Source organism: Eubalaena glacialis, chromosome 13 (assembly GCF_028564815.1).
Source record: "Eubalaena glacialis isolate mEubGla1 chromosome 13, mEubGla1.1.hap2.+ XY, whole genome shotgun sequence".
NCBI classification, from domain to species: Eukaryota; Metazoa; Chordata; class Mammalia; order Artiodactyla; family Balaenidae; genus Eubalaena; species Eubalaena glacialis.
This window is the reverse complement of record NC_083728.1, coordinates 31,512,708-31,534,031: the sequence shown is the minus strand read 5'-3', so window position 1 is coordinate 31,534,031 and position 21,324 is coordinate 31,512,708. Positions and strand designations below refer to the sequence as shown.

Sequence of the window (21,324 nt, the reverse complement as noted above, 5' to 3'; positions counted from 1 at the left end):
AGAGGTGAGAGAAGCATTTAGTGGCCACCTGCTCTGGACCAGGCACTTGACAAAGACGTGTATGCTTCAATCTCAGGAGAACCCAGTGAAGGATGAGCCATGATCCTCACAGTCCACATGAGTAAGCAAGACCAGAGAAGGCTGATTATCTGCCAAGGCCACACAGCCCAAAAAGGGGTGGAGCTGAAATCCAAACCTTGGCCTGAGCTCTGCCCTGCACGTGCTCCCTCTCCAACCCCCATACGGAGCTGAAGAGAACAGAGACCAGGATGAGAAGGCTGGAGAGGGGCACTTAGGAGGTCCTCAGGCCTAGCACCTGATCAGGCTTCCCAGGGGTCCATGGGAATCTCCAGACCTCCTCCCCAACCTTGTGTGGCAGGGAGGGGAACCAGAGAGGCAGGGGACTAAGTCCTTGAAGATGGGCCACTCCACTGCTCCTGGGGCAATAGCCTGAGGCTAGGCCACTGGGGTCTGGAGTGATGTTCTATGAGGTCCCCTACCCCCCCCATTGGCTGCCAGGGACCAGGGCAGGATGGGGGATGTTTCTGACCCCCTGCGGTCTCCAGCAGCACCTCCTGATCCTTGCACTTGGGTAAAGAGGGATAAGGCCTAGACGGGGGCACCTCCTCCAGAGGATAAGGGCAACAACCAGATGGCCAGGGGGGCGAGGTCTGGAGCACTCAGGGCAGCCCAGGGCCCAGAAAGCCAAGGATGGTGGGGGAGCCACCAAGGGCACAAGCTGGGACGGAAATGCTGCCTCGCCTCTGACCCAGCTTCTGCCAGCCCCGAGATAGGGTCAAGGATGGTGGGACAGCTCAACTCAGTGGCTCAGGCAGATGTACCATGGGAAAGGGAGCAGATGCGTGATAGGGAGGGCCCAGGAGTTTCACTGGAGTAGACGCCGCCGGTGCAGTGTGGCCAGGAGTGCAGCTAGGAGCACCCCAGCCACAGCCACCCCGAGCCACGGAGCCCAGGGCAAGGTCCTGACCACCAGCAACTCCTCCAACTCTTCCTCCTCCCGGAATCCTGGGGTGGTGTGTGTCCCAGGGCTGTCCCCCAGGATGGGGGTACTGGGGCCCCCGTGGATCCTAATGGTGTCCTCCGACTCGTACTCGTTCTCCTCCGGAGCGTTGTCAGGCCCCACGCCCAGGGAGTTACTGTGGCTGATGGCGAGGTCTGCGGAGCAGCCCGAGAACGGTTGGCTGTCCATTCTGGATACCAGCCTGCCAGGCTTGCTCAGCTCCAGCTCTGAGCCCCAGCAGTCAGAGCTGCTATCTGGCCATGGCGAGGTGCCTCCAGTGGCAGTACCTGTGGGCCCTGGAGATGCTGGAGTCTCCTGGGAAAGAAAGGAGGGACTGGAGGGACTGAGGATGGTGGGGGACAAGCCAGGTTGGGTGGCCCCATTCCCAGAACAGGCCAACCCCTCAGTTCCCAGCCCATAGTGCTGTGAGGCAACCCTCTCTTGGGGACTCAACTCACTGATGGTGCAGGAGGACAGTGGGGGAGGAGGGGACTAAAGCCCTGCAGGAGCATCAGTGGTGAACTCCTCCAGGGCTGAAAGCTCTACTCACTGGCCTGCCTGTGAGCTCACTCCCACCCCAGGGAGCACTTGGTCATGTGTGGCCCCATCTACTTTGACATTATGCCTGGGCTTGATGGCCATGAAGCCGCCACAGGGTCAGAGGCTGGGCCATGCACCCAAGGGGCCCCATGGACTTGGTTCTTCCAGACATACAGCAGCAGTAGGGTTAGACATGCAGGCTCCGAGCAGGCAACTGTGGAGGCTGCTAGGGTCAGAGATGGATGGGCTGGGACTGCAGTTTGTAAAACCCTGGTCATGGTGGGGCAGGCCAGATATCCCAGTGGTGAAGAGCAAGGCATCGAGGCAAACAGGCTACCCTGCTCTACCCCTCAATGTTTCCTCACCTGCAAAAGAATATTGATGAGCTTAAAAGGGAGCTGTGAGCTCTAAATGGGTTAATGCATGTGACCAGTGGAGGTGGCCCAGCAAGCCTGACCCTCCTGAAGCATTCATACTTAAGAGCTCTAATGATTATTATTACTCTAAAGGACATGGTGTTAGGTCTGGATGAGGCTAGGTCTCAGCTGTCCCTATGCCCTCAGAAGAAGCCCTGGACCAGCCTAGGCTGGAGACAGAATGGAGACTGGAAAGGGTCCAAGGAAGAGGCCTGGATCACTGCTAGGAGGGGCGAGGACTCACCTCCACGAGTCTGTTGCTGTTCCTGATGGTGGGCCCTGTGTTGGCAGGCAGCTTTCTGGGCACCGTGCACATATGTTTCCTGTGGTCAGGCACCAAGCCAGTAGGCACTTTGGCTGGCACCATGCCAGAACGCACTGAGTTGATGGGCAATTTGGATGGTGCTAGACTGGTGAGCACATTAGTGGGCATTGCACCAGGGGGCTTCAAGCTGGTGGACAACTTGGAAGGCACTGTGCTGCCAAATGCTGAGTTGGTGGGCACCTTGGAGGGCACTGTGCTGGCAGTCAAAGAGTTGGTGGGCACCCCTGCCCCGCTGGAGCAGATGGTATCTTCAGCCTGGTCACCAGCACCTCCTGCAGAGGCCAAGCCAGTGGAGAAGGAGGTGCCAATAGATGGAGCTGACACTGGGCATCCAGGAAAGCGGCTTGCCCTGGGGGTAGAACGGACCAAGGGCTGGAAGGAGACAGTCGGAGACACAGGCCCATAGGATGATGTGAAACTGGAGACCACGCCTGCAGGTGGCAAAACAAAATGAGAAACACAAACCCACAGGAGTGTTATCCTAAAATCACAGTGGCCTTGGGATCAGAGGGCTGGAGAAGGGTCTCTCTGCCCCAGCTCACACCATCCCTATTGCATCCAAGCCTCCCAACCTCCTACCCATGGAGGAGTCTCCACAGTCTCTTTGGTTCCCAGGGCTGAAGGCCCAATGGTTGCAGATAAATCCTTGGTCCTGTCCCTCCTCAGTCCTTGACGTGTTCTCTCACAAGAGCAAAATGATCCCTCCCTTTAACAGGGTCTAGGAGCTTGAAAATCATTATTAATTTTCCTCTCTGCTTTTTCTTCTCCTGCCTAGGACACCCCCCTTTCCTCTTGTGTCTGCCTCTTCCATCCTCTCCTTAGACAAGTGGAATCCTGGATGTTTCTCCCACTGCCATCTTTCCTCTCAGCAGGAACAATCCTAGGCCAGGGCAAGAGGAGCAGGAAGGCTCTGCTTAGAAGAGCTCACACCAGTCATGTGGCACCAGAGGCCCTGTCAGCCCCCAGTGTGTGCAGATCTTCTAGAAGGCCCAAGGGCTTGGGGGTACAGGGACAAAGCCACCCCTGGGAGGAGAGTCTGAACTGGGGGAAGCAGGAGGGTGTAGGTGGTGATGGTCCATAAAGGCAGCTACATAAGGATTCACCATGGAACTCTTGAGAACACACATGCCTGGCCCTACAGCTGACAAAGGTCGGGAGTGATTCTGATGTCCACCACCCCCCGTCCCAAAGCTAACACCACAGAATCTCATGGGACCTATGTCCATATTCATACTGAAATCAAAGTGCCCTCTGCCTCCCTGGTCCACAGCAGCATTTCTTGAAAAGATGTTCCACAGCAAGCTGACAATGCAAAGTGCAAAAGGATACTTGGGTTAGAGTTTGGTGTGACAGGAGCATGGGACACTAAGGTGGCTTCTCTGAGCTCCTGTGTCTTGTGGCTGTTCCATGGGCACTGCGGGCTGGCTGGGCATCACTGTCATGTGGAACACAGTTTGGGAAATAGTGGTGCAGAGATGCCAGCCTGAGAGATCAGAGTAGATAGCACTATATTCCTGAGATGTCTGATGTGAGGGTCCAGGCCCTTGGCTGATGAAGAACATACTTCTTCTGGGGGCTGAAAAGTTTTAGTGATTCACTGGGAGCTAGAGACCCCTTTAGGGTAGGGCAGTGCTCCCTGACAACAGCTGGCCCAGCCCTGTACTCTTCTTGCACTGTCCTCCAGGTCCTGGCAGATCCCTACATAGTCCCTTTGGTATAGTGCAGGCATGGCCCTAATTCACTTCTACCTGTATCCGCGCCCTCTGCAATGTGACCTTGTCAGTCCTCTCATGTAGGGATGGAGTCTATCTTTCTACTCCTTGATGCTGGGCTGGCCTTGTAACTTGCTTTGTCCCACAGAAAGAGGCAGGAGGAAAACTGTGCCAGTTTTGAGCCTATGCCCCAGAAGCCCTCTCTCCCTCTCTCAGAACTCTGCTCAGGTATATGAAATGGGCTTGACTGCTAGAAGGTAAGAGACTCATAGAAGAGAACTGAGGTGCCCCAGCCAACAGCCGTAAACAGCTTATGTGTACACTGAGTATGTGTATATAAGAGGGAATTCAGCCCATCTGAGCCAGCCCAAATTGCTGACCCACACAATCATGAGCTAAGTAAATAGTCGTATTTTGAGCTACTAAATTTTGGGATTGTATGTTACCAAGCAAATACTAACCAATATGCCCTCTGAGGAACTGGGTTGTTCCCTGGGGTGAACTCATTTCCCTGGGGAATACCACCTTTGCCTCCTGTCCAAGAAAACCAGAGGGGCAACTCTAACCCTTACCCTCACCGGGAGGTCAGAAAGGCCCTATAACTCGAGAGTCCATGCATACCTGCTGTGTGGGTAGTGCCCAGTTCTGTGTCTTGCTCCTGATGTCCACTGCAGGTCAGAGGGCTGAGGGCCACCATGTCAGACGAGGGCTGCAGGGGGCCACCCAGCCTCTTGAGGACAGCCCCAGAGCTGGGTGGCTGTGGGGCTTTCTTCGAACTCTGCACGAAGGAATATATGAATAAGGCAGTTGCTTCTCCCAGGAGCTGGCAAAGGGCAGCTTATGCTTGGGACGGCTCCTACAGGCCACAGCCCATGCCATGAAGCACAGGACCAAGGAAGCCCTTGCCTCGGCTTTGGTCATTGCCAGAACTTCTATCTGCAGGTGACTTTGAAGCCACCTCATAGAAAATCATCCCATGGGGGGTCCCTATTCATCTGTCTGGTCCTAAAGAAAGGTCCCCATCTTTGGGGCCACTGCACAGACCCCTTTCTTAGGCTTCAAGTCCAAGTGGTGTCTCCTGGACACCTCACTGCCCACTCATCCTATCCCAATAGAATCAGTCATCTTAACCCCCAAACTTTACTGGCAATGATTACAGCTCCAACCATCCACCCCTTACCCCATCACCTCCTGCTCCCTCACTCTCCCTCATCTGGTCATCCCCTGATCCCTTGACCCAGCTCAACATCTCACATGGACCACTGCAAAGACCTCAGAATTATGACCTCACAGCTGGCTGATGACAGAGGGGTGGGGGCTGCCACATAGTGAAGACCTGGTTGGCAGTCTGGGAGCTGGGGAAGATCCACATTGGGGGAGCCCTGGGGTTCTGAGCAGAGATTAGGCATGATATGTGGGGGACTGCCAGAAGGCTGGGTGAGCAGAAGTGGGCAGACAGGAACACAAAAGCAGGAGGCTCAAGGTAGATCGTGAGGACGCACCTCTCCCAAGGACTCTGGTGGCTGGGTGTCCTGGACAGGCATAGGGTAACTTGGCTCGTCCTCTCTGTAGCCATTGCAGGGGATGCTGGGGGCCACAGCAGGTGTGGAGGGCCCTGGAACCCCAGCAGAAACTGATGGCCGCTCCAGTGGGGATGGGGGGTGGTTCGGATTCCCTGAAGGACAAAGATATCGTGATGTCAAGGAGGAATTGGGGTGCTCTCAGTGACAAGAGAGGCCTGGGTGCTCCTAGAACTCCAAGTCCATGGCTATCAGTCCCCCACAGCATCAAGCTCTATCCTGACGTGGGCAGTACTCCTCAGAGGAGACCAGCTTCACGAAGCAGGAGGCAGGTATCGGAGGGAGAGTGGAGATGGAGAGGACAAGGAGAGGTAGGAGGAGCAGTGGGGGAAGGGAGAGTGCTGGGGGCACCTCGCAGGCCTCTCACCACCCAGACTGTGTCAGCAGTCACCACTTCTCTGTCCCCAGGCATTCTGGGACACAGTGGCTTTCTTCTCCTCCTCGTGGGTGGCTTTCACCACTAACTGACCCCTGACCTAAAGCTTCCTCCTCAGCCCCTCCCCTTTGCCCCCACCATCCACGCCTGGCCCTACCACAGCTGTTTTCATCTGGGGGAATCACTGGTAATCTCCACAAATGAAGAGATGAGTTAGAAAGGAAGGAGGGGAGGGAGGAAGGGAGGGGGAGGAAAAGAAAGAAAGGCAAACAAGGGGATATTTTAAGGCTGTAAATCTGAGCAGTGTCTCAGGAATTGTCTCTAGTCTGAAATATATATAGGGCTGGTGTGAATTTTCTTCCTGCCTCAGCCCCTGAGACCCTGGCCTCAGCAGACCCCCTCTGAGTACTTGGCCTGGCAGGGAGCATTGAGAGGGCTTTGAGGGATAACTGGGCAGCTGGCGGGGTGGGAGGCAGCTAAGGAGGCTCTAGGGGAAACCAGTGGGAGGGGAAGAGATGAGGGGAAAGGAAGGAAGGAGCCCATGAGGAAGAAAGAAGAGACAGTGAAGGGAGGGGGAGAGAAGAGATGAGCAGAGAGAGGAAAGGCGAACTGAGGGAGAGTAGACGGGAGGAAATGAGAAAAGCGTGGGAGGCAAACGTCACAGCCACAAAAATTAGAGGAGGCTCCATTTGCTGAGCGCATGGAAGGTGCCCAGCCCCAGCTAAGCACTCAACATGCCATCATCCCATGGTATCCACTGCAGCCCTACAAGGTAAATGTTGCCATTAGCCCCATTTTACAAAGAAGACTGAGACTTAGGGAATGAAGGGGCTTGGCCAAAGGGTTAGTAAAGATTAATAAGTGGCAAAGCAGGGATCTACACTCAGGTTTGTCCACTGCCCAGGAGTGATGGGAGGGAGGGTGAGAGATGAAGACAGTAGGTATGGGGTGAGAGGAGAGGGAGAGTGGAGGCCAGGGAATCAGATAGGAGTTCCAGAAGAAGGGCCAAGGTGGGAGGCTCACGTAGCAGGTTGCTCTGGTAGACTCGGTCCACTTCATCAGCGAGACTAGACAGTTCACAGGCCCTCAGTGCCCCAATGAAGGAAGGCACCCAGCCGTTCCTCCGCCGAAGGCTGTTGAAGAGGTCCCAGAGAGTGCCCTGGTTCCCCCAGCGCTCATAGGAGGCCCGCAGTCGGTCCTGAAAGACACAGCCCCGCCACCAAGCTCAAGCCTGGTAGCCCTGACCCCCTCCCACTCTGGAGGGGACAGCTGCAGATGGAGGTACCTAGAAAGCTACAAGATGGAAGCAACCATCTGAAACTGAGTCAGAGCCCAGGACAAGGCCAGAGTTTGAGCCCAAGTTTAAAGGCCCAGGAAATAGGCCTTACTGTGTCCCAGGCTCTCTGCTCAGGGCTTTGTGTGAATTATCTTATTTAATGCTATTATTACCCTTACTCTACTGATGAGGAAACTGAGGCTGAGCACATACAAACAAGCAACCAGATAGCAGAAACAAAAACCCACAGAAAACATTACTGCAGAACTAAATGGCAAGGTATTCCCACAAACACCAAAATACAAGAGGGAGGAACCAAACCCTACCAGCCACAAACTCACACACCACCGGTATCTGCATGGAGGAAGCAGAGGGAGGCCACGGGGTTCAATGTGGGGACAGCTAAAACTGGGAGGGGCCAGGCTCACTTCACTAGGGGCCCACAGCAAGTGCTGAGGGAGCTAGCACAGTCTGGCTCCCAAAGACTCTCAAAGTTGAGCCACAAGCTCCCTGCCAGGATGGGTCCCATGACTAGGAGACTGCAATTGAAACTAAACAGGAACAAGGACAAAAGAGATAAAGAAAAAGAAGGTTCCGATGAAAGTGGGTGAGGGGTCCCAAGCCCAGAAATCTCAGTGCCATATTTTGGAGCACTATACCAAAACGACACAAGAGGGAGCTCAGTGAGGTTGGAAAGGACACCCTGAGCCACACTTCATTCTGAAAGTTAGAAAACTGTCAAGGATGGGAAGCAAGATACAGACAACAGAGAAGGAAGGAGTTGGTCCTGGCTTGGGAGAAGCTCTGAATTCCACAGCCCTGCCCCCAGTCCATGCCTGGTTGTCACGCCCTGGCTCACCTGGTCACTTGTTGTGAGGCAGGACAGGTAAGGCAGAATCTCCAGAACATGAATATTGCAAAAATTGCCGTGATGGTTGCGGATATACTGATAAGTCTTGTCCTCAGCAAACGTCATCGCTGTCCCGGTTCTGAAGTTGCAGAGGGCGCTGGCCTATGAAGGGTGGATGGACTGAGAGAGAGGAAAAAAGACTGGAAGAAAACAGACCACACATGGCAACAGAGTTGGGAGTGGAGTTGGACAAAAGGCAATTCTCTCTTTCTTTTTCAACTCTTTGGAATTTTTGCTTTTTTCTTTAATCATCCTATTTTACTGCCTAAGTCTCAGAGGCCCTCAATGAATTTGCCTAAAAACAAATTGGTGAAAAAAAAAAAAATCAGATCTAGAAGACCTAGGGCCCATTTCTGCCCTGCAGGTTGGTCAGTGTTGGGGAGAGCTCTGGCTCCTGCCCCATCATCCCCAGGTCTGAATGTGCCCCTAGCTTCTGATAGCAAAAGGCACCACCTAGAAGTGCTGCTCCTTTGGAGTACACTGAGGGGGAAGGGGAGGAGAGGGAGGAGGAGGAGGAGAAAAGGGAGGGAGGATGAGGGGTAGGAGGGAGAGGATGGGGAAGAGGAGAAGGCACCCAACATAATAATAGGATCTATCCTATTCTTACCGTGAAGAAAATGAAGTACCAAGGAATTAAGGGGACTTGCTAGTGAGCAGAAGAGCAAAGAACTGAGGTCTTCAGGATCTGGGATCAGGTTCTTCCCAGAACATGACTGCAGGCCCACCATTACATTAAAGCTTGCTACACACATTTTTTTTAATTTTTTAAAAATTTATTTATTTTATTTATTTTTGGCTGTGTTGGGTCTTCGTTGCTGCACACGGGCTTTCTCTAGTTGCAGCGAGCGGGAGCTACTCTTCATTGAGGTGCACAGGCTTCTCATTGTGGTGGCTTCTCTTGTTGCAGATCACGGGCTCTAGGCGCATGGGCTTCAGTAGTTGTAGCACGTGGGTTCAGTAGTTGTGGCTCGCAGGCTCCAGAGCTCAGGCTCAGTAGTTGTGGTGCATAGGCTTAGTTGCTGCGCGGCATGTGGGATCTTTCCGGAACAGGGCTCGAACCCGTGTCCCCTACATTGGCAGGCAGATTCTTAACCACTGCACCACCAGAGAAGCCCTACATACATATTTTTTCAGTAGGAGGCTGAGTTCCACTTCTGGGTGTGACTCCAGGCAAGTTATCAGCCTTTTCCAGGCTTGTCCTCACCCCTAAAATGGCTCAGAGAGGTTGTTTTGACAATACAGTAGTTCAGCCTTATAAGCCTGAAATTTAAAAGTACCCCCAATACAATCAATTGCCACAGGTTGCTTATGTAGCACTTAACACAATTTTCAATTATAGATCTGTTTGTTTGCTTGTTTCTTATTTGCCTTTCTCATGGGAGAGAGCTGCAGGGAATAAGACAGACAAGATCTCTGCCACCATCCAATTTACATTCCACTGGAATGGGACAGATAACAAATCAGAAAACATATACATAAATAAGAATTCCAGACAGTAATAAAGGTTACAGAGAAAATAAAGCAGATGGTGAGACAGAGCCCCTGAAGAAGGGCATGCTGCTTGAACTGGGATGGGGAGGGAAGCTTTTCTGAACTGACATTTGAGCTGAACTCGAATGTAAGAAGATCAGTGTTTTGGGCAGAGGGCACAGCAAGTGAGAAGTCCTAAGGTGGAACAAGCTTGGCATGTTTGAAGAATAGAAAGTAGATTGGAGTTGTCCAGGTTTAGAAAGCTAGGGGGAGGAGCAGAGTTCAAGTCAAGGAGGTTGGGAAGGGCCACTAATGTAGGGCATTATAGGAAGGGACTTTGGGTTTTATTTGGAGTGAAACAGGGAGCCACTGGAGGGCTCTGAGCAGGAAAGGGAGAGGATTTTATTTGATTTGACTTATTTGATTTATGTTAAAGACCTCTGTGGTGGTTGTGAGGATCCTGGACTGGGGAGGGGGCAGGATGGAAGCAGGGAGACAAGTCAGGAGGCCACAGCAGGGAATACATGATGGGTATGGCCAGGATGGTAACCATGAAGGTGGCAAGAGGTGGCTGGATTCCTGGTATTTTGTGGATATGGGAGGTGAAGGAGAGAGAAGAATCAAGGCACTAGGTGGATGGAGGGTGCCACTTAGCAAGCCAGAGAGTCTGGGGGAGAAGCAGTGGTGCAGAGAGGACTCCAGAGTTCCATTTTGAACAAGTGAAGCTTGAGATGCTATTGGATGTCCAAAGTGGTTTTCAGGGAGGGAAGTGGGCAGAGGAGGAGGGGCAGGCTGGAGTAGAAACTTGGATGTCAAGCTTGGGTGGGACCTCTAAGAGATAGTGCTGCAGAGTAGAGAGTGCCCAGAAGCTGTAGAGGCCACCAGTCCCCTGCCACATGGGAAGTGGAGCAGTAGTCCTGCCTACCTGCAGCCCACCAGCCTCATAGCCACATGCTGCATGACCTGCTTTGCCAACCACCAGGTGCTACATTCCTGGTGGGGCGAGTACCAATGATAGAAATCAAGAGGATCAGAGAGGTGGGGCGGGGGTCCTCTGAGCCTTCAGAAGATGAGCAAAGAACAACTCTGTGGTGGTGAACAGATCCCTCCTTCCCTCCCATGGGATCCAGGGAAGTACCAGGAGAGAGTCAGGTGATACATTCTGTATCCCAGCCTCAGTCTTTGAGGGAAAGAGTTTGGGGAGTATGGGTGTATGTAATGGTCCAACCAAAAAGAAAGGAAGCCCATATTTGTTCACATTTATTGAGGGTTCACTATAGGCAGGCACATCCTAAGTTTCTTTCATTTAATTCTTGCCACAATCCCAAGAGGACAAGCGATGCCAAGTTGCACAGCTGACCAGTGGCCTAACAGGATTTGAACCCAGGACTTGCTGCCTCATTGCAGCTCACCATACACCTTGCAGGGCTTAGAGACCCCTGCGGCCAGTGAGACTCACACAGCCCCCTGCCTTCAAGCCCCGGGAGGGGCCAAGGCCACTGCCTGGGTGAGGGGGGTCGCTAAGTGAGAGTGTGCCTGGGAAGATGCACTATTTAGTCCCTTCTCTTGCGAGATATGGAAATCTTTCGGACACGTCTGAGGACGTTCTAACCCTGCCCTCCACAACAGCCGGGTTCTCAGGTCCTTCCAGATATCCTTCCAGATGTTTTTGAGCCTCCAAACGGAGAATGTCGGTTTTGTTTTTTCCAGTGTTTTCCAGGCACCTCCTTCCGGTCTCAGATAAGATGTGGGCCGGATAGTTCCTGACCATCGCGTCTAGGAGAGTTCTGACCCGACTGCACCAGAAGCTGAGTTCAGAGCGCTCCACCCTCCCGGAAGGGGCGAGGCCTCACAGTCTCAGCTCCTATTCCTGAATTCCTGGGCCAGACCCAGGTCCGCGGAGGACCGGGAGGCTGTTCTGAACAGGTGTCACCACCGAAAATAGCCAAGACCCAAGGGAGGGCGGCAGTCCGCGACCCCCAAAAGCGCGGCCGCCAGCGATTGGCGCACCCGGGCTAGGCCTCGCCTGGGAGTCACCCTGGGCCTGTGGGCAACTGGAGGAGCTCAGTAGCCAGCGCCCTTCTCCTTCCGGCCCAACCTCCCCTCCAGCCCGAGCAGGCGCCCGCGCCACCCACCTCCCGAGCCCCCGGTGCTGGATGCGGTGCGCGGAGCTCTCGCTGCCCCGAACAACCTGTGTGTTAGTACCTGGTCTTCCCGGCTCCCCTCGCGCCCCAAGCCCCGTGCGCCCCAGCGGACTCCTAGTCCCACTCGGCTCCTGCGCCGCGGACCACCTCCCCGACAGGCATCTGTGCGCCCTGAGTCCAGAGGACCGAGCTCCCAAGGTGGCGATCTTACCTTGGGTAGCCAAGACCCGGCGACCTGCCTCCAGTCGCGGACAGCCGGGAACCCTCCCCTGCAGGGAGGGAAGGGCGGGGGGTAGGGCCGCGCGGCCATTGGGCAGACAGCAGGGGCGGGCACTTGGCCTTGGTTTGCGGGGCCTCGAGGCTCTGGACGCGCGCTCGGGACAGACCTGGGTTCCTACTGCATGCGCGGAAGAGCAGATGATCTTCTTTCCTTCGTCGTCTCGAGCAACTTCCAGGGGAAGCCCAGGGTCTGACTAGAAACCAAGTAGAAACCGTGGTGGGCTCGATCCCGACGCTTCCCACGCGAGGCTACCCCCCTCCTTCCGCCGAGTAATTTGAGGGGTGAGGGTCTTTATGTAGTTCGCTCCTGGACGCCCAGGGCCTAAGCACACAGTCAGTGCTCAATAAATGTCCGGTGTCACGCAGAGTTCACAAGGGTATGAGTGCCCAGCCAGGCGACACTCATTCTGGACCTGAGGAGGCAGGATCGGGGCATGTAGCTGTATGCAGGGCAGGGGCGCCAAGGTTGGCTCGCCCGGCTCGCAGGGTGTGGGCCTTGAGTGCTGCGTGGGAAAGGCCTCTCCGCTCAATGATTTAGGGCATTTGGGCGGTACCTCATGGCAGTGCTCGCCTACCGCCTCGCCCTTCCTCTGCTGGGCCAGAGGCCAGCAATTATTGAGTGCCCACTGTGTTCCAGGTACAGACTTAATACCTTAGGGCCCATTAAATATCCGCAAAATAACCAGGTAGAGGTTTATTTTTTCCTATTTTAAAGAGAGAGTAAAAGATTTGGAAAAACGTTTGGCAGTTCTTAAGTTAAACATATGCCAACCCTATCACCCAGCAACCACTCCTGGTTGACCTACGAGTCCACCTGGAAACATGCACAATAGATAATGTTCATAGTGGCTGTATTGACAATAGGCAAACTCTGGAAACAACCCAAATGTCCATCAATAGAATGGAGAGACAAACTGTGGTGTACACAGTAGTGAAAAACAACAAAGGTGAAAAACTATCGATACAACATGCATGAATCTTACCAGGATGAATGGGCACCATGGCTAACCAAGCCCCGCACAAAAAGTACATGCTGTCTGTTCCCAGCCACAAGGTATGATAAGGTTCAAAAACAGGCAAAACTCGTCTACATAAACAGAAATCATATCATTGGTTACCTCTGGGGAATGTTGAGGAGCGGGTACAAGAGAGCCTTCTGGAGTGATGGAAATGTTCAATATCTTGATGTGAGTGGTGGGTACCTGGGCTTGCACATATGTAAAAATACATCATCTGTACACTTAAGATTGTTACACTTTATAGGGACTTCCCTGGCGGTCCAGTGGTGAAGACTTCGCCTTCCAATGCAGTGGGTGCGGGTTCGATCCCTGGTCGGGGAGCTAAGATCCCACATGCCTCGTGGCCAAAAAAAAGCCAAAACATAGAACAGAAGCAATGTTGTGACAAGTTCAATAAAGACTTAAAAAAAAAAAGGTCACATCAAAAAACTTTCTTTTAAAAAAAGGGTTGTTACACTTTATACTGCAACTTTGAAAAGAAAGACAGGGCTTCCCTGGTGGTGCAGTGGTTAAGAATCCGCCTGCCAATGCAGGGGATGGGTTTGAGCCCTGGTCCTGAAAGATCCCACATGCCACAGAGCAACTAAGCCCCTGTACCACAACTACTGAGCCTGCACTCTAGAATCCACGAGCCACAACTACTGAATCCCGGTACCACAACTACTGAAGCCCACGCGCCTAGATCCCGTGTTCCGCAACAAGAGAAGCCACCGCAATGAGAAACCTGGGCACCTCAACGAAGAGTAACCCCCACTCGCCGCAACTAGAGAAAGCCAGTGCGTGGCAACGAAGACCCAACACAGCCAAAAATAAATAAATAAATAATAAATTTTTAAAAAATAATTTAAAATTTTTTAAATTTTAAAAATTAAAAAAAAAAAGACAGACACCTGAGGGCTAAGAGGTTTGGCTGAGATCACTTGCAAATGCCTGAGCACATACCTGTCTCCAAAATCAGTGGTCCCAAACTGAATCGTAGGAAGATGCCTGAACACCTTTCAGATGAGATTTTATTACTTTATGTAGTAACCCTGTGGATATTTCACAACATTCAGCATTTACAAGATGTTGTTAACATCACACCTGAACTCAACTGTGATAAAGCCAGCTCAGCCAAGACAGGGTGAATGTTGATTAGTTTGAGAATTTACTCCTGCTTGCTACCCACCCCAAATTCAGTGACCTCGTATCTAATTCTTGCAGGAAGACCATTGGGAGTATGGTGACTGACTTCCAAATGCAGTTGTCCCCTTCTGTCTTTGCTGGACCTTGCAGGGCTTTAAAAAATACAGCTTCCTGAAAAACACAATGAGATACTAACTTACTGCATTTGGGCTGATCTAACAAAAATACCATAGGCAGGGTGGCTTACACAACAAACATTTATTTCTCAGTTCTGGAGGCTGGGAAGACCAAGATCAAGGTGCCAACAGATTAGGCGTCTGGTAAGGGCTGTGTTCCTTGTTCACAGACTCAGTCTTCTCACTGTGTCCTCAGAAGGCAGAAGGAGCAAGGGAGCTCTCTTAAAAAAGCACTAATTCTAGGGACTTCCCTGGTGACGCAGTCCTTAAGAATCCGCCTGCCATAGATAAACCCACGCACATATGGTCACCTTATCTTTGATAAAGGAGGCAAGCATATACAATGGAGAAAAGGCAGCCTCTTCAATAAGTGGTGCTGGGAAAACTGGACAGCTACATGTAAAAGAATGAAATTAGAACACTCCCTAACACCATACACAAAAATAAACTCAAAATGGATTAAAGACCTAAATGTAAGGCCAGACACCATAAAACTCTTAGAGGAAAACATAGGCAGAACACTCCATGACATAACTCACAGAAAGATCCTTTTAGACCCACCTCCTACAGAAATGGAAATAAAAACAAAAATAAATAAATGGGACCTAATGAAACTTAAAAGCTTTTGCACAGCAAAGGAAATCATAAACAAGACGAAAAGACAACCCTCAGAAAGGGAGAAAATATTTGCAAACAAAGCAACTGACAAAGGATTAATCTCCAAAATATACAAGCAGCTCATGCAGCTCAGTATCAAAAAAACAAACAGAGCTTCCCTGGTGGCACAGTGGTTGAGAATCCGCCTGCCAATGTAGGGGACACGGGTTCGAGCCCTGGCCTGGGAAGATCTCACATGCCGCAGAGCAACTAAGCCCATGCACCACAACTACTGAGCCTGCACTCTAGAGCCCGCGAGCCACAACTACTGAAGCCCGCGCGCCTAGAGCCCGTGCTCTGCAACAAGAGAAGCCACGACAATCAGAAGTCCACGCACTGCAAGGAAAAGTAGCCCCCGCTCACCGCAACTAGAGAAGGCCCATGCACAGCAACGAAGACCCAACACAGCCAATAAATAAATAAATAATAATTTTTTTTAAAAAACCCAATGCAAAAATGGGCAGAAGACCTAAACAGACATTTCTCCAAAGAAGGTACACAGATTGCCAACAAACATGAAAGGATGCTCAACATCACTAATCATTAGAGAAATGCAAATCAAAATTACAATGAGGTATCACCTCACACCAATTAGAATGGCCATCATCAAAAAATCTACAAACAATAAATGCTGGAGAGGGTGTGGAGAAAAGGGAACCCTCTTGCACTGTTGGTGGGAATGTAAATTGATACAGCCACTATGGAGAACAGTATGGAGGTTCCTCAAAAAACTAAAAATAGAACTACCATATGACCAAACAATCCCAGTACTGGGCATATACCCTGAGAAAACCATAATTCAAAAAGAGTCATGTACCACAATGTTCATTGCAGCTCTATTTACAATAGCCAGGACATGGAAGCAACCTAAGTGTCCATCATCGGATGAATGGATAAAGAAGATGTGGCACATATATACAAGGGAATATTACTCAGCCATAAAAAGAAACAAAATTGAGTTATTTATAGTGAGGTGGATGGACCTAGAGACTGTCATACAGAGTGCAGTAAGTCAGAAAGAGAAAAAAATACCGTATGTTAGCACATATATATGGAATCTAAAAAAAAAAAAAAAGGTTCCGAAGAACCTAGGGGCAGGACAGGAATAAAGATGCAGACATAGAGAATGGACTTGAGGACACAGGGAGGGGGAAGGGTAAGCTGGGACGAAGTGAGACAGTGGCATGGACACATATACACTACCAAAAGTAAAATAGCTAGTGGGAAGCAGCCACATAGCACAGGGAGATCAGCTCGGTGCTCTGTGTCCACCTAGAGGGGTGGGATAGAAAGGGTGGGAGGGAGATGCAAGAGGGAGGAGATATGGGGATATATGTATATGTATAGCTGATTCACTTTGTTATACAGCAGAAACTAACACACCATTGTAAAGCAACTATACTCCAATAAAGATGTTTAAAAAAAAGAATCCACCTGCCAATGCAGGGGACATGGGTTCGAGCCCTGGTCCGGGAAGATCCTACATGCCATGGAGAAACTAAGCCTGCGAGCCACAACTACTGAGCCCACATGCCAGAACTACTGAAGCCCGCGCGCCTAGAGCCCATGCTCTGCAACAAGAGAAGCCACCGCAGTGAGAAGCCCGCACACTGCAACGAAGAGTGGCCCCCACTCGCTGCAACTAAAGAATGTCCACGCGCAGCAATGAAGACCCAGTGCAGTCAAAAATAAGGAGAAAAACCATATGATCATCTCAATAGATGCAGAAAAAGCTTTTGACAAAATTCAACACCCATTTATGATAAAAACTCTCCAGAAAGTGGGCATACAGGGAAGCTACCTCAACATAGTAAAGGCCATATATGACAAACCCACAGCAAACATCATTCTCAATGGTGAAAACCTGAAAGCATTTCCTCTAAGATCAGAAACAAGACAAGGATGTCCACTCTCACCACTATTATTCAACATAGTTTTGGAAGTCCTAGCCATGGCAATCAGAGAAGAAAAAGAAACAAAAGGAATACAAATTGGAAAAGAAGAAGTAAAACTGTCACTGTTTGCAGATGACATGACACTATACATAGAGAATCCTAAAGATGCCACCAGAAAACTACTAGAGCTAATCAATGAATTTGGTAAAGTTGCAGGATACAAAATTAACGCACAGAAATCTCTTGCATTCCTATATACTAATGATGAAAATTCTGAAAGAGAAATTAAGGAAACACTCCCATTTACCATTGCAATAAAAAGAATAAAATACCTAGGAATAAACCTACCTAGGGAGACAAAAGACCTGTATGCAGAAAACTATAAGACACTGATGAAAGAAATTAAAGATGATACCAACAGATGGAGAGATATACCATGTTCTTGGATTGGAAGAATCAATATTGTGAAAATGACTACATTACCCAAAGCAATCTAAAGATTCAATGTAATCCCTATCAAATTACCAATGGCATTTTTTACAGAACTAGAACAAAAAATCTTAAAATTTGTATGGAGACACAAAAGACCCCGAATAGCCAAAGCAGCCTTGAGGGAAAAAAGCAGAGCTGGAGGAATCAGACTCCCTGACTTCAGACTACGCTACAAAGCTACAGTAATCATGACAATATGGTACTGGCACAAAAACAGAAATATAGATCAATGAAACAAGATAGAAAGCCCAGAGATAAATCCACGCACCTATGGTCAACTAATCCATGACAAAGGAGGCAAGGATATACAATGGAGAAAAGACAGTCTCTTCAATGAGTGGTGCTGGGAAAACTGGGCAGCTACATGTAAAAGAATGAAATTAGAACACTCTGAACGCCATACACAAAAATAAACTCAAAATGGATTAGAGACCTAAATGTAAGACCAGACACTATAAAACTCTTAGAGGAAAACATACGCAGAACACTCTTTGGCATAAATCACAGCAAGATCTTTTTTGATCCACCTCCTAGAGTAATGGAAATAAAAACAAAAATAAACAAATGGGACCTAATGAAACTTAAAAGCTTTTGCACAGCAAAGGAAACCATAAACAAGATGAAAAGACAACCCTCAGAATGGGAGAAAATATTTGCAAACGAATCAATGGACAAAGGATTCATCTCCAAAATATATAAACAGCTCATGCAGCTCAATATTAAAAAAACAAACAACCCAATCCAAAAATGGGCAGAAGACCTAAATAGACATTTCTCCAAAGAAGATATACAGATGGCCAAGAAGCACATGAAAAGCTGCTCAACATCACTAATTATTAGAGAAATGCAAATTAAAACTACAATGAGGTATCACCTCACACCGGTTAGAACGGGCACCATCAGAAAATCTACAAACAACAAATGCTGGAGAGGGTGGGGAGAAAAGGGAACCCTCTTGCACTGTTGGTGGGAATGTAAATTGATACAGCCACTATGGAGAACAGTATAGAGGTTCCTTAAAAAACTAAAAATAGAATTACCATATGATCCAGCAATCCCACTACTGGGCATATACCCAGAGAAAACCATAATTCGAAAAGACACATGCACCCCAATGTTCACTGCAGCACTATTTACAATAGCCAGGTCATGGAAGCAACCTAAATGCCCATCGACAGATGACTGGATAAAGAAGATGTGGTACATATATACAGTGGAATATTACTCAGCCATAAAAGGGACGAAATTGGGTCATTTGTAGAGATGTGGATGGATCTAGAGACTGTCATACAGAGTGAAGTAAGTCAGAAAGGGAAAAACAAATATCGTATATTAACGCATATATGTGGAACCTAGAAAAATGGTACAGATGAACTGGTTTGCAGGGCAGAAATTGAGACACAGATGTAGAGAACAAACGTATGGACACCATGGGGGGAAAGCGGTGGGGGATGGGGAGGGGGTGGTGTGATGAACTGGGAGATTGGGATTGACATGTATACACTGATGTGTATAAAATGGATGACTAATAAGAACCTGCTGTATAAAAACATAAATAAAATTCAAAAAAAAAACACTAATTCTATTCATGAGGGCTTCACCCTTATGATCTAATCACCTCCCAAAGACCCCACCTCCAAATACCATCACATTGGGGATTAGTTTTCAATATATCAATGGGAGGTGGAGTGGACAAAAACTTTCAGTCTACAGCAAATATCAACCAGCTATTATAGAACAAACAAACAAAATGAGGTGTCAGCAAGGATATGGAGAAATTGGAAGCTTTATACATTTCTGGTGGGAATGTGAAATGGTGCAGCTGCTATGGAAAACAGTACGGCAGTTACTCAAAAAAGTAAAAATAGGCAGGGCAGGCTGGAGCGTGTCGGGAGTGGGCCCTGAGGCCCGAGCCACGGGATCCGAGCGAAGGCCGCACCGAGGTAGCAGGGCCCAGCCCAGCCGCCCTAGCCGCCACCATGGGCATCAAATTTTTAGAAGTTATCAAACCTTTCTGTGCAGTTCTACCAGAAATTCAGAAACCTGAAAGGAAAATCAAGTTTGGAGAGAAGGTACTATGGACTGCTATAACTCTCTTCATCTTCTTAGTATGTTGTCAGATACCACTATTTGGAATCATGTAATCAGATTCTGCAGATCCTTTCTACTGGATGAGAGTTATTCTTGCATCCCACAGAGGAACGTTAATGGAATTGGGTATCTCCCCAATTGTAACATCTGGTTTGATTATGCAGTTGTTAGCTGGAGCCAAAATCATTGAAGTTGGAGATACACCCAAAGATAGAGCTCTATTCAATGGAGCCCAGAAACTATTTGGTATGATCATTACAATTGGGCAAGCCATTGTGTATGTCATGACGGGCATGTACGGGGATCCTGCTGAAATGGGTGCTGGAATCTGTCTCCTTATCATCATTCAGTTGTTTGTTGCTGGTTTGATTGTGCTGCTGTTAGATGAGCTGCTACAGAAGGGTTACAGCTTGGGGTCTGGGATTTCCCTCTTTATTGCCACCAACATCTGTGAAACCATTGTCTGGAAGGCCTTTAGTCCCACTACCATTAACGCTGGCAGAGGTACTGAGTTTGAGGGTGCAGTCATAGTTCTCTTTCATTTACTGGCCACCAGGACAAAGTTCAAGCTCTAAGGGAGGCTTTCTATCGTCAGAATTTACCCAATCTCATGAACCTCATTGCTACAGTTTTCGTGTTTGCTGTTATATATTTTCAGGGATTTCGTGTGGACCTGCCCATTAAGTCGGCCCGGTACCAAGGGCAGTACAGCAGCTACCCCTTCAAGCTCTTCTACACCTCCAACATCCCCATCATCCTGCAGTCGGCCCTGGTGTCCAACCTGTATGTTATTTCCCAGATGCTGTCAGTTCGATTTAGTGGCAACTTTTTAGTAAATTTACTAGGACAGTGGGCTGATGTCAGTGGGGGAGGACCTGCTCATTCTTACCCAGTGGGGGGCCTTTGTTACTACCTTTCTCCTCCTGAGTCCATGGGCGCCATATTTGAGGATTCTGTCCATGTGGTTGTTTGTATCATCTTCATGTTGGGATCATGTGCATTCTTTTCTAAGATGTGGATAGTGGTGTCTGGTTCCTCAGCCAAAGATGTAGCTAAACAGCTTAAAAAACAGCAAATGGTAATGAGGGGCCACAGGGATACCTCTATGGTTCATGAGCTTAATAGGTACATCCCCACGGTGGCTGCGTTTGGGGGCTTGTGCATCGGCACCCTGTCGGTGTTGGCCGACTTCCTTGGGGCCATCGGCTCGGGCACTGGAACGTAGTCACTATTATTGATCAGTATTTTGAAATACTGCAGTCACTATTATTGATCAGTATTTTGAAATATTTGTTAAGGAACAGGCTGAAGTTGGCGGGATGGGTGCTTTGTTTATCTAAACGTGTTTTTCTTTTTGTGTGTGTGAAAGGGAAAATATTTTGACACATTGTTTTTGTCAGATAATGCTGGTTCCCCTTTTCTTCTCTCAGTTTGTTTTCAAGTGCTGACGGTCTCATTCCTGAAATGGGCACGGAGCTAAGCCTGTGTGCAGCGTTAGTACCAGCTGCCTTAACACTGAAGTTTACATTATTCATTAAAAAACCTACATGCAGTGTTGCCTGTGATGCTGGAAACCAATGCACCCGCCTTGCCATGTTCAGTTGTGACGGTGAGATGGTGATGTGGATCAGTTTTGCACACAACATTCAAGACACTTAGTATTCCCCCCACTTGTTTAAAAATAAATGTAGTTCAAATTGCCACTTTACAGTATTTTTGAGCTTATTTAATGAGTTCTGGATCATTTATATCTAATCTATATTTTAGATATAATTAATTACTTTTTATACTTTTTTAACTCATAGTATCCACGTTCCCAC

The 21,324-nt window shown here is 49.3% G+C and overlaps 2 protein-coding genes across 6 annotated transcripts in view; one reads left to right on the top strand and one right to left on the bottom strand.

The window, feature by feature from the left end:
- Window positions 1-253: 253 nt before the first annotated feature.
- The window catches only part of MAVS (mitochondrial antiviral signaling protein), a 41,167-nt gene continuing 20,096 nt past the window's right edge, over window positions 254-21,324 (bottom strand). The window contains exons 2-9 of one of the 5 annotated variants that reach the window (XM_061207879.1): window positions 12,157-12,243; window positions 11,982-12,039; window positions 8,106-8,296; window positions 6,994-7,168; window positions 5,517-5,689; window positions 4,636-4,792; window positions 2,222-2,733; window positions 254-1,336 (exon numbers count right to left, since the gene is read on the bottom strand). In XM_061207879.1, coding sequence (XP_061063862.1) covers window positions 887-1,336; window positions 2,222-2,733; window positions 4,636-4,792; window positions 5,517-5,689; window positions 6,994-7,168; window positions 8,106-8,222 — 1,584 coding nt within the window. In that variant the 5' untranslated portion in view covers window positions 8,223-8,296; window positions 11,982-12,039; window positions 12,157-12,243 and the 3' untranslated portion in view covers window positions 254-886. Of the gene's footprint in view, window positions 1,337-2,221; window positions 2,734-4,635; window positions 4,793-5,516; window positions 5,690-6,993; window positions 7,169-8,105; window positions 8,297-11,981; window positions 12,054-12,156; window positions 12,244-21,324 lie in introns of those variants that run through there. The other 4 variants (XM_061207880.1, XM_061207881.1, XM_061207878.1 and 1 more) reach the window with 4 other exon arrangements.
- LOC133103281 (protein transport protein Sec61 subunit alpha-like) lies at window positions 19,381-20,729 on the top strand. Its single transcript, XM_061208664.1, is given in 2 exon segments — window positions 19,381-20,056; window positions 20,059-20,729. Coding segments are annotated over 2 exon segments (1,335 nt in total). The 5' UTR covers window positions 19,381-19,392.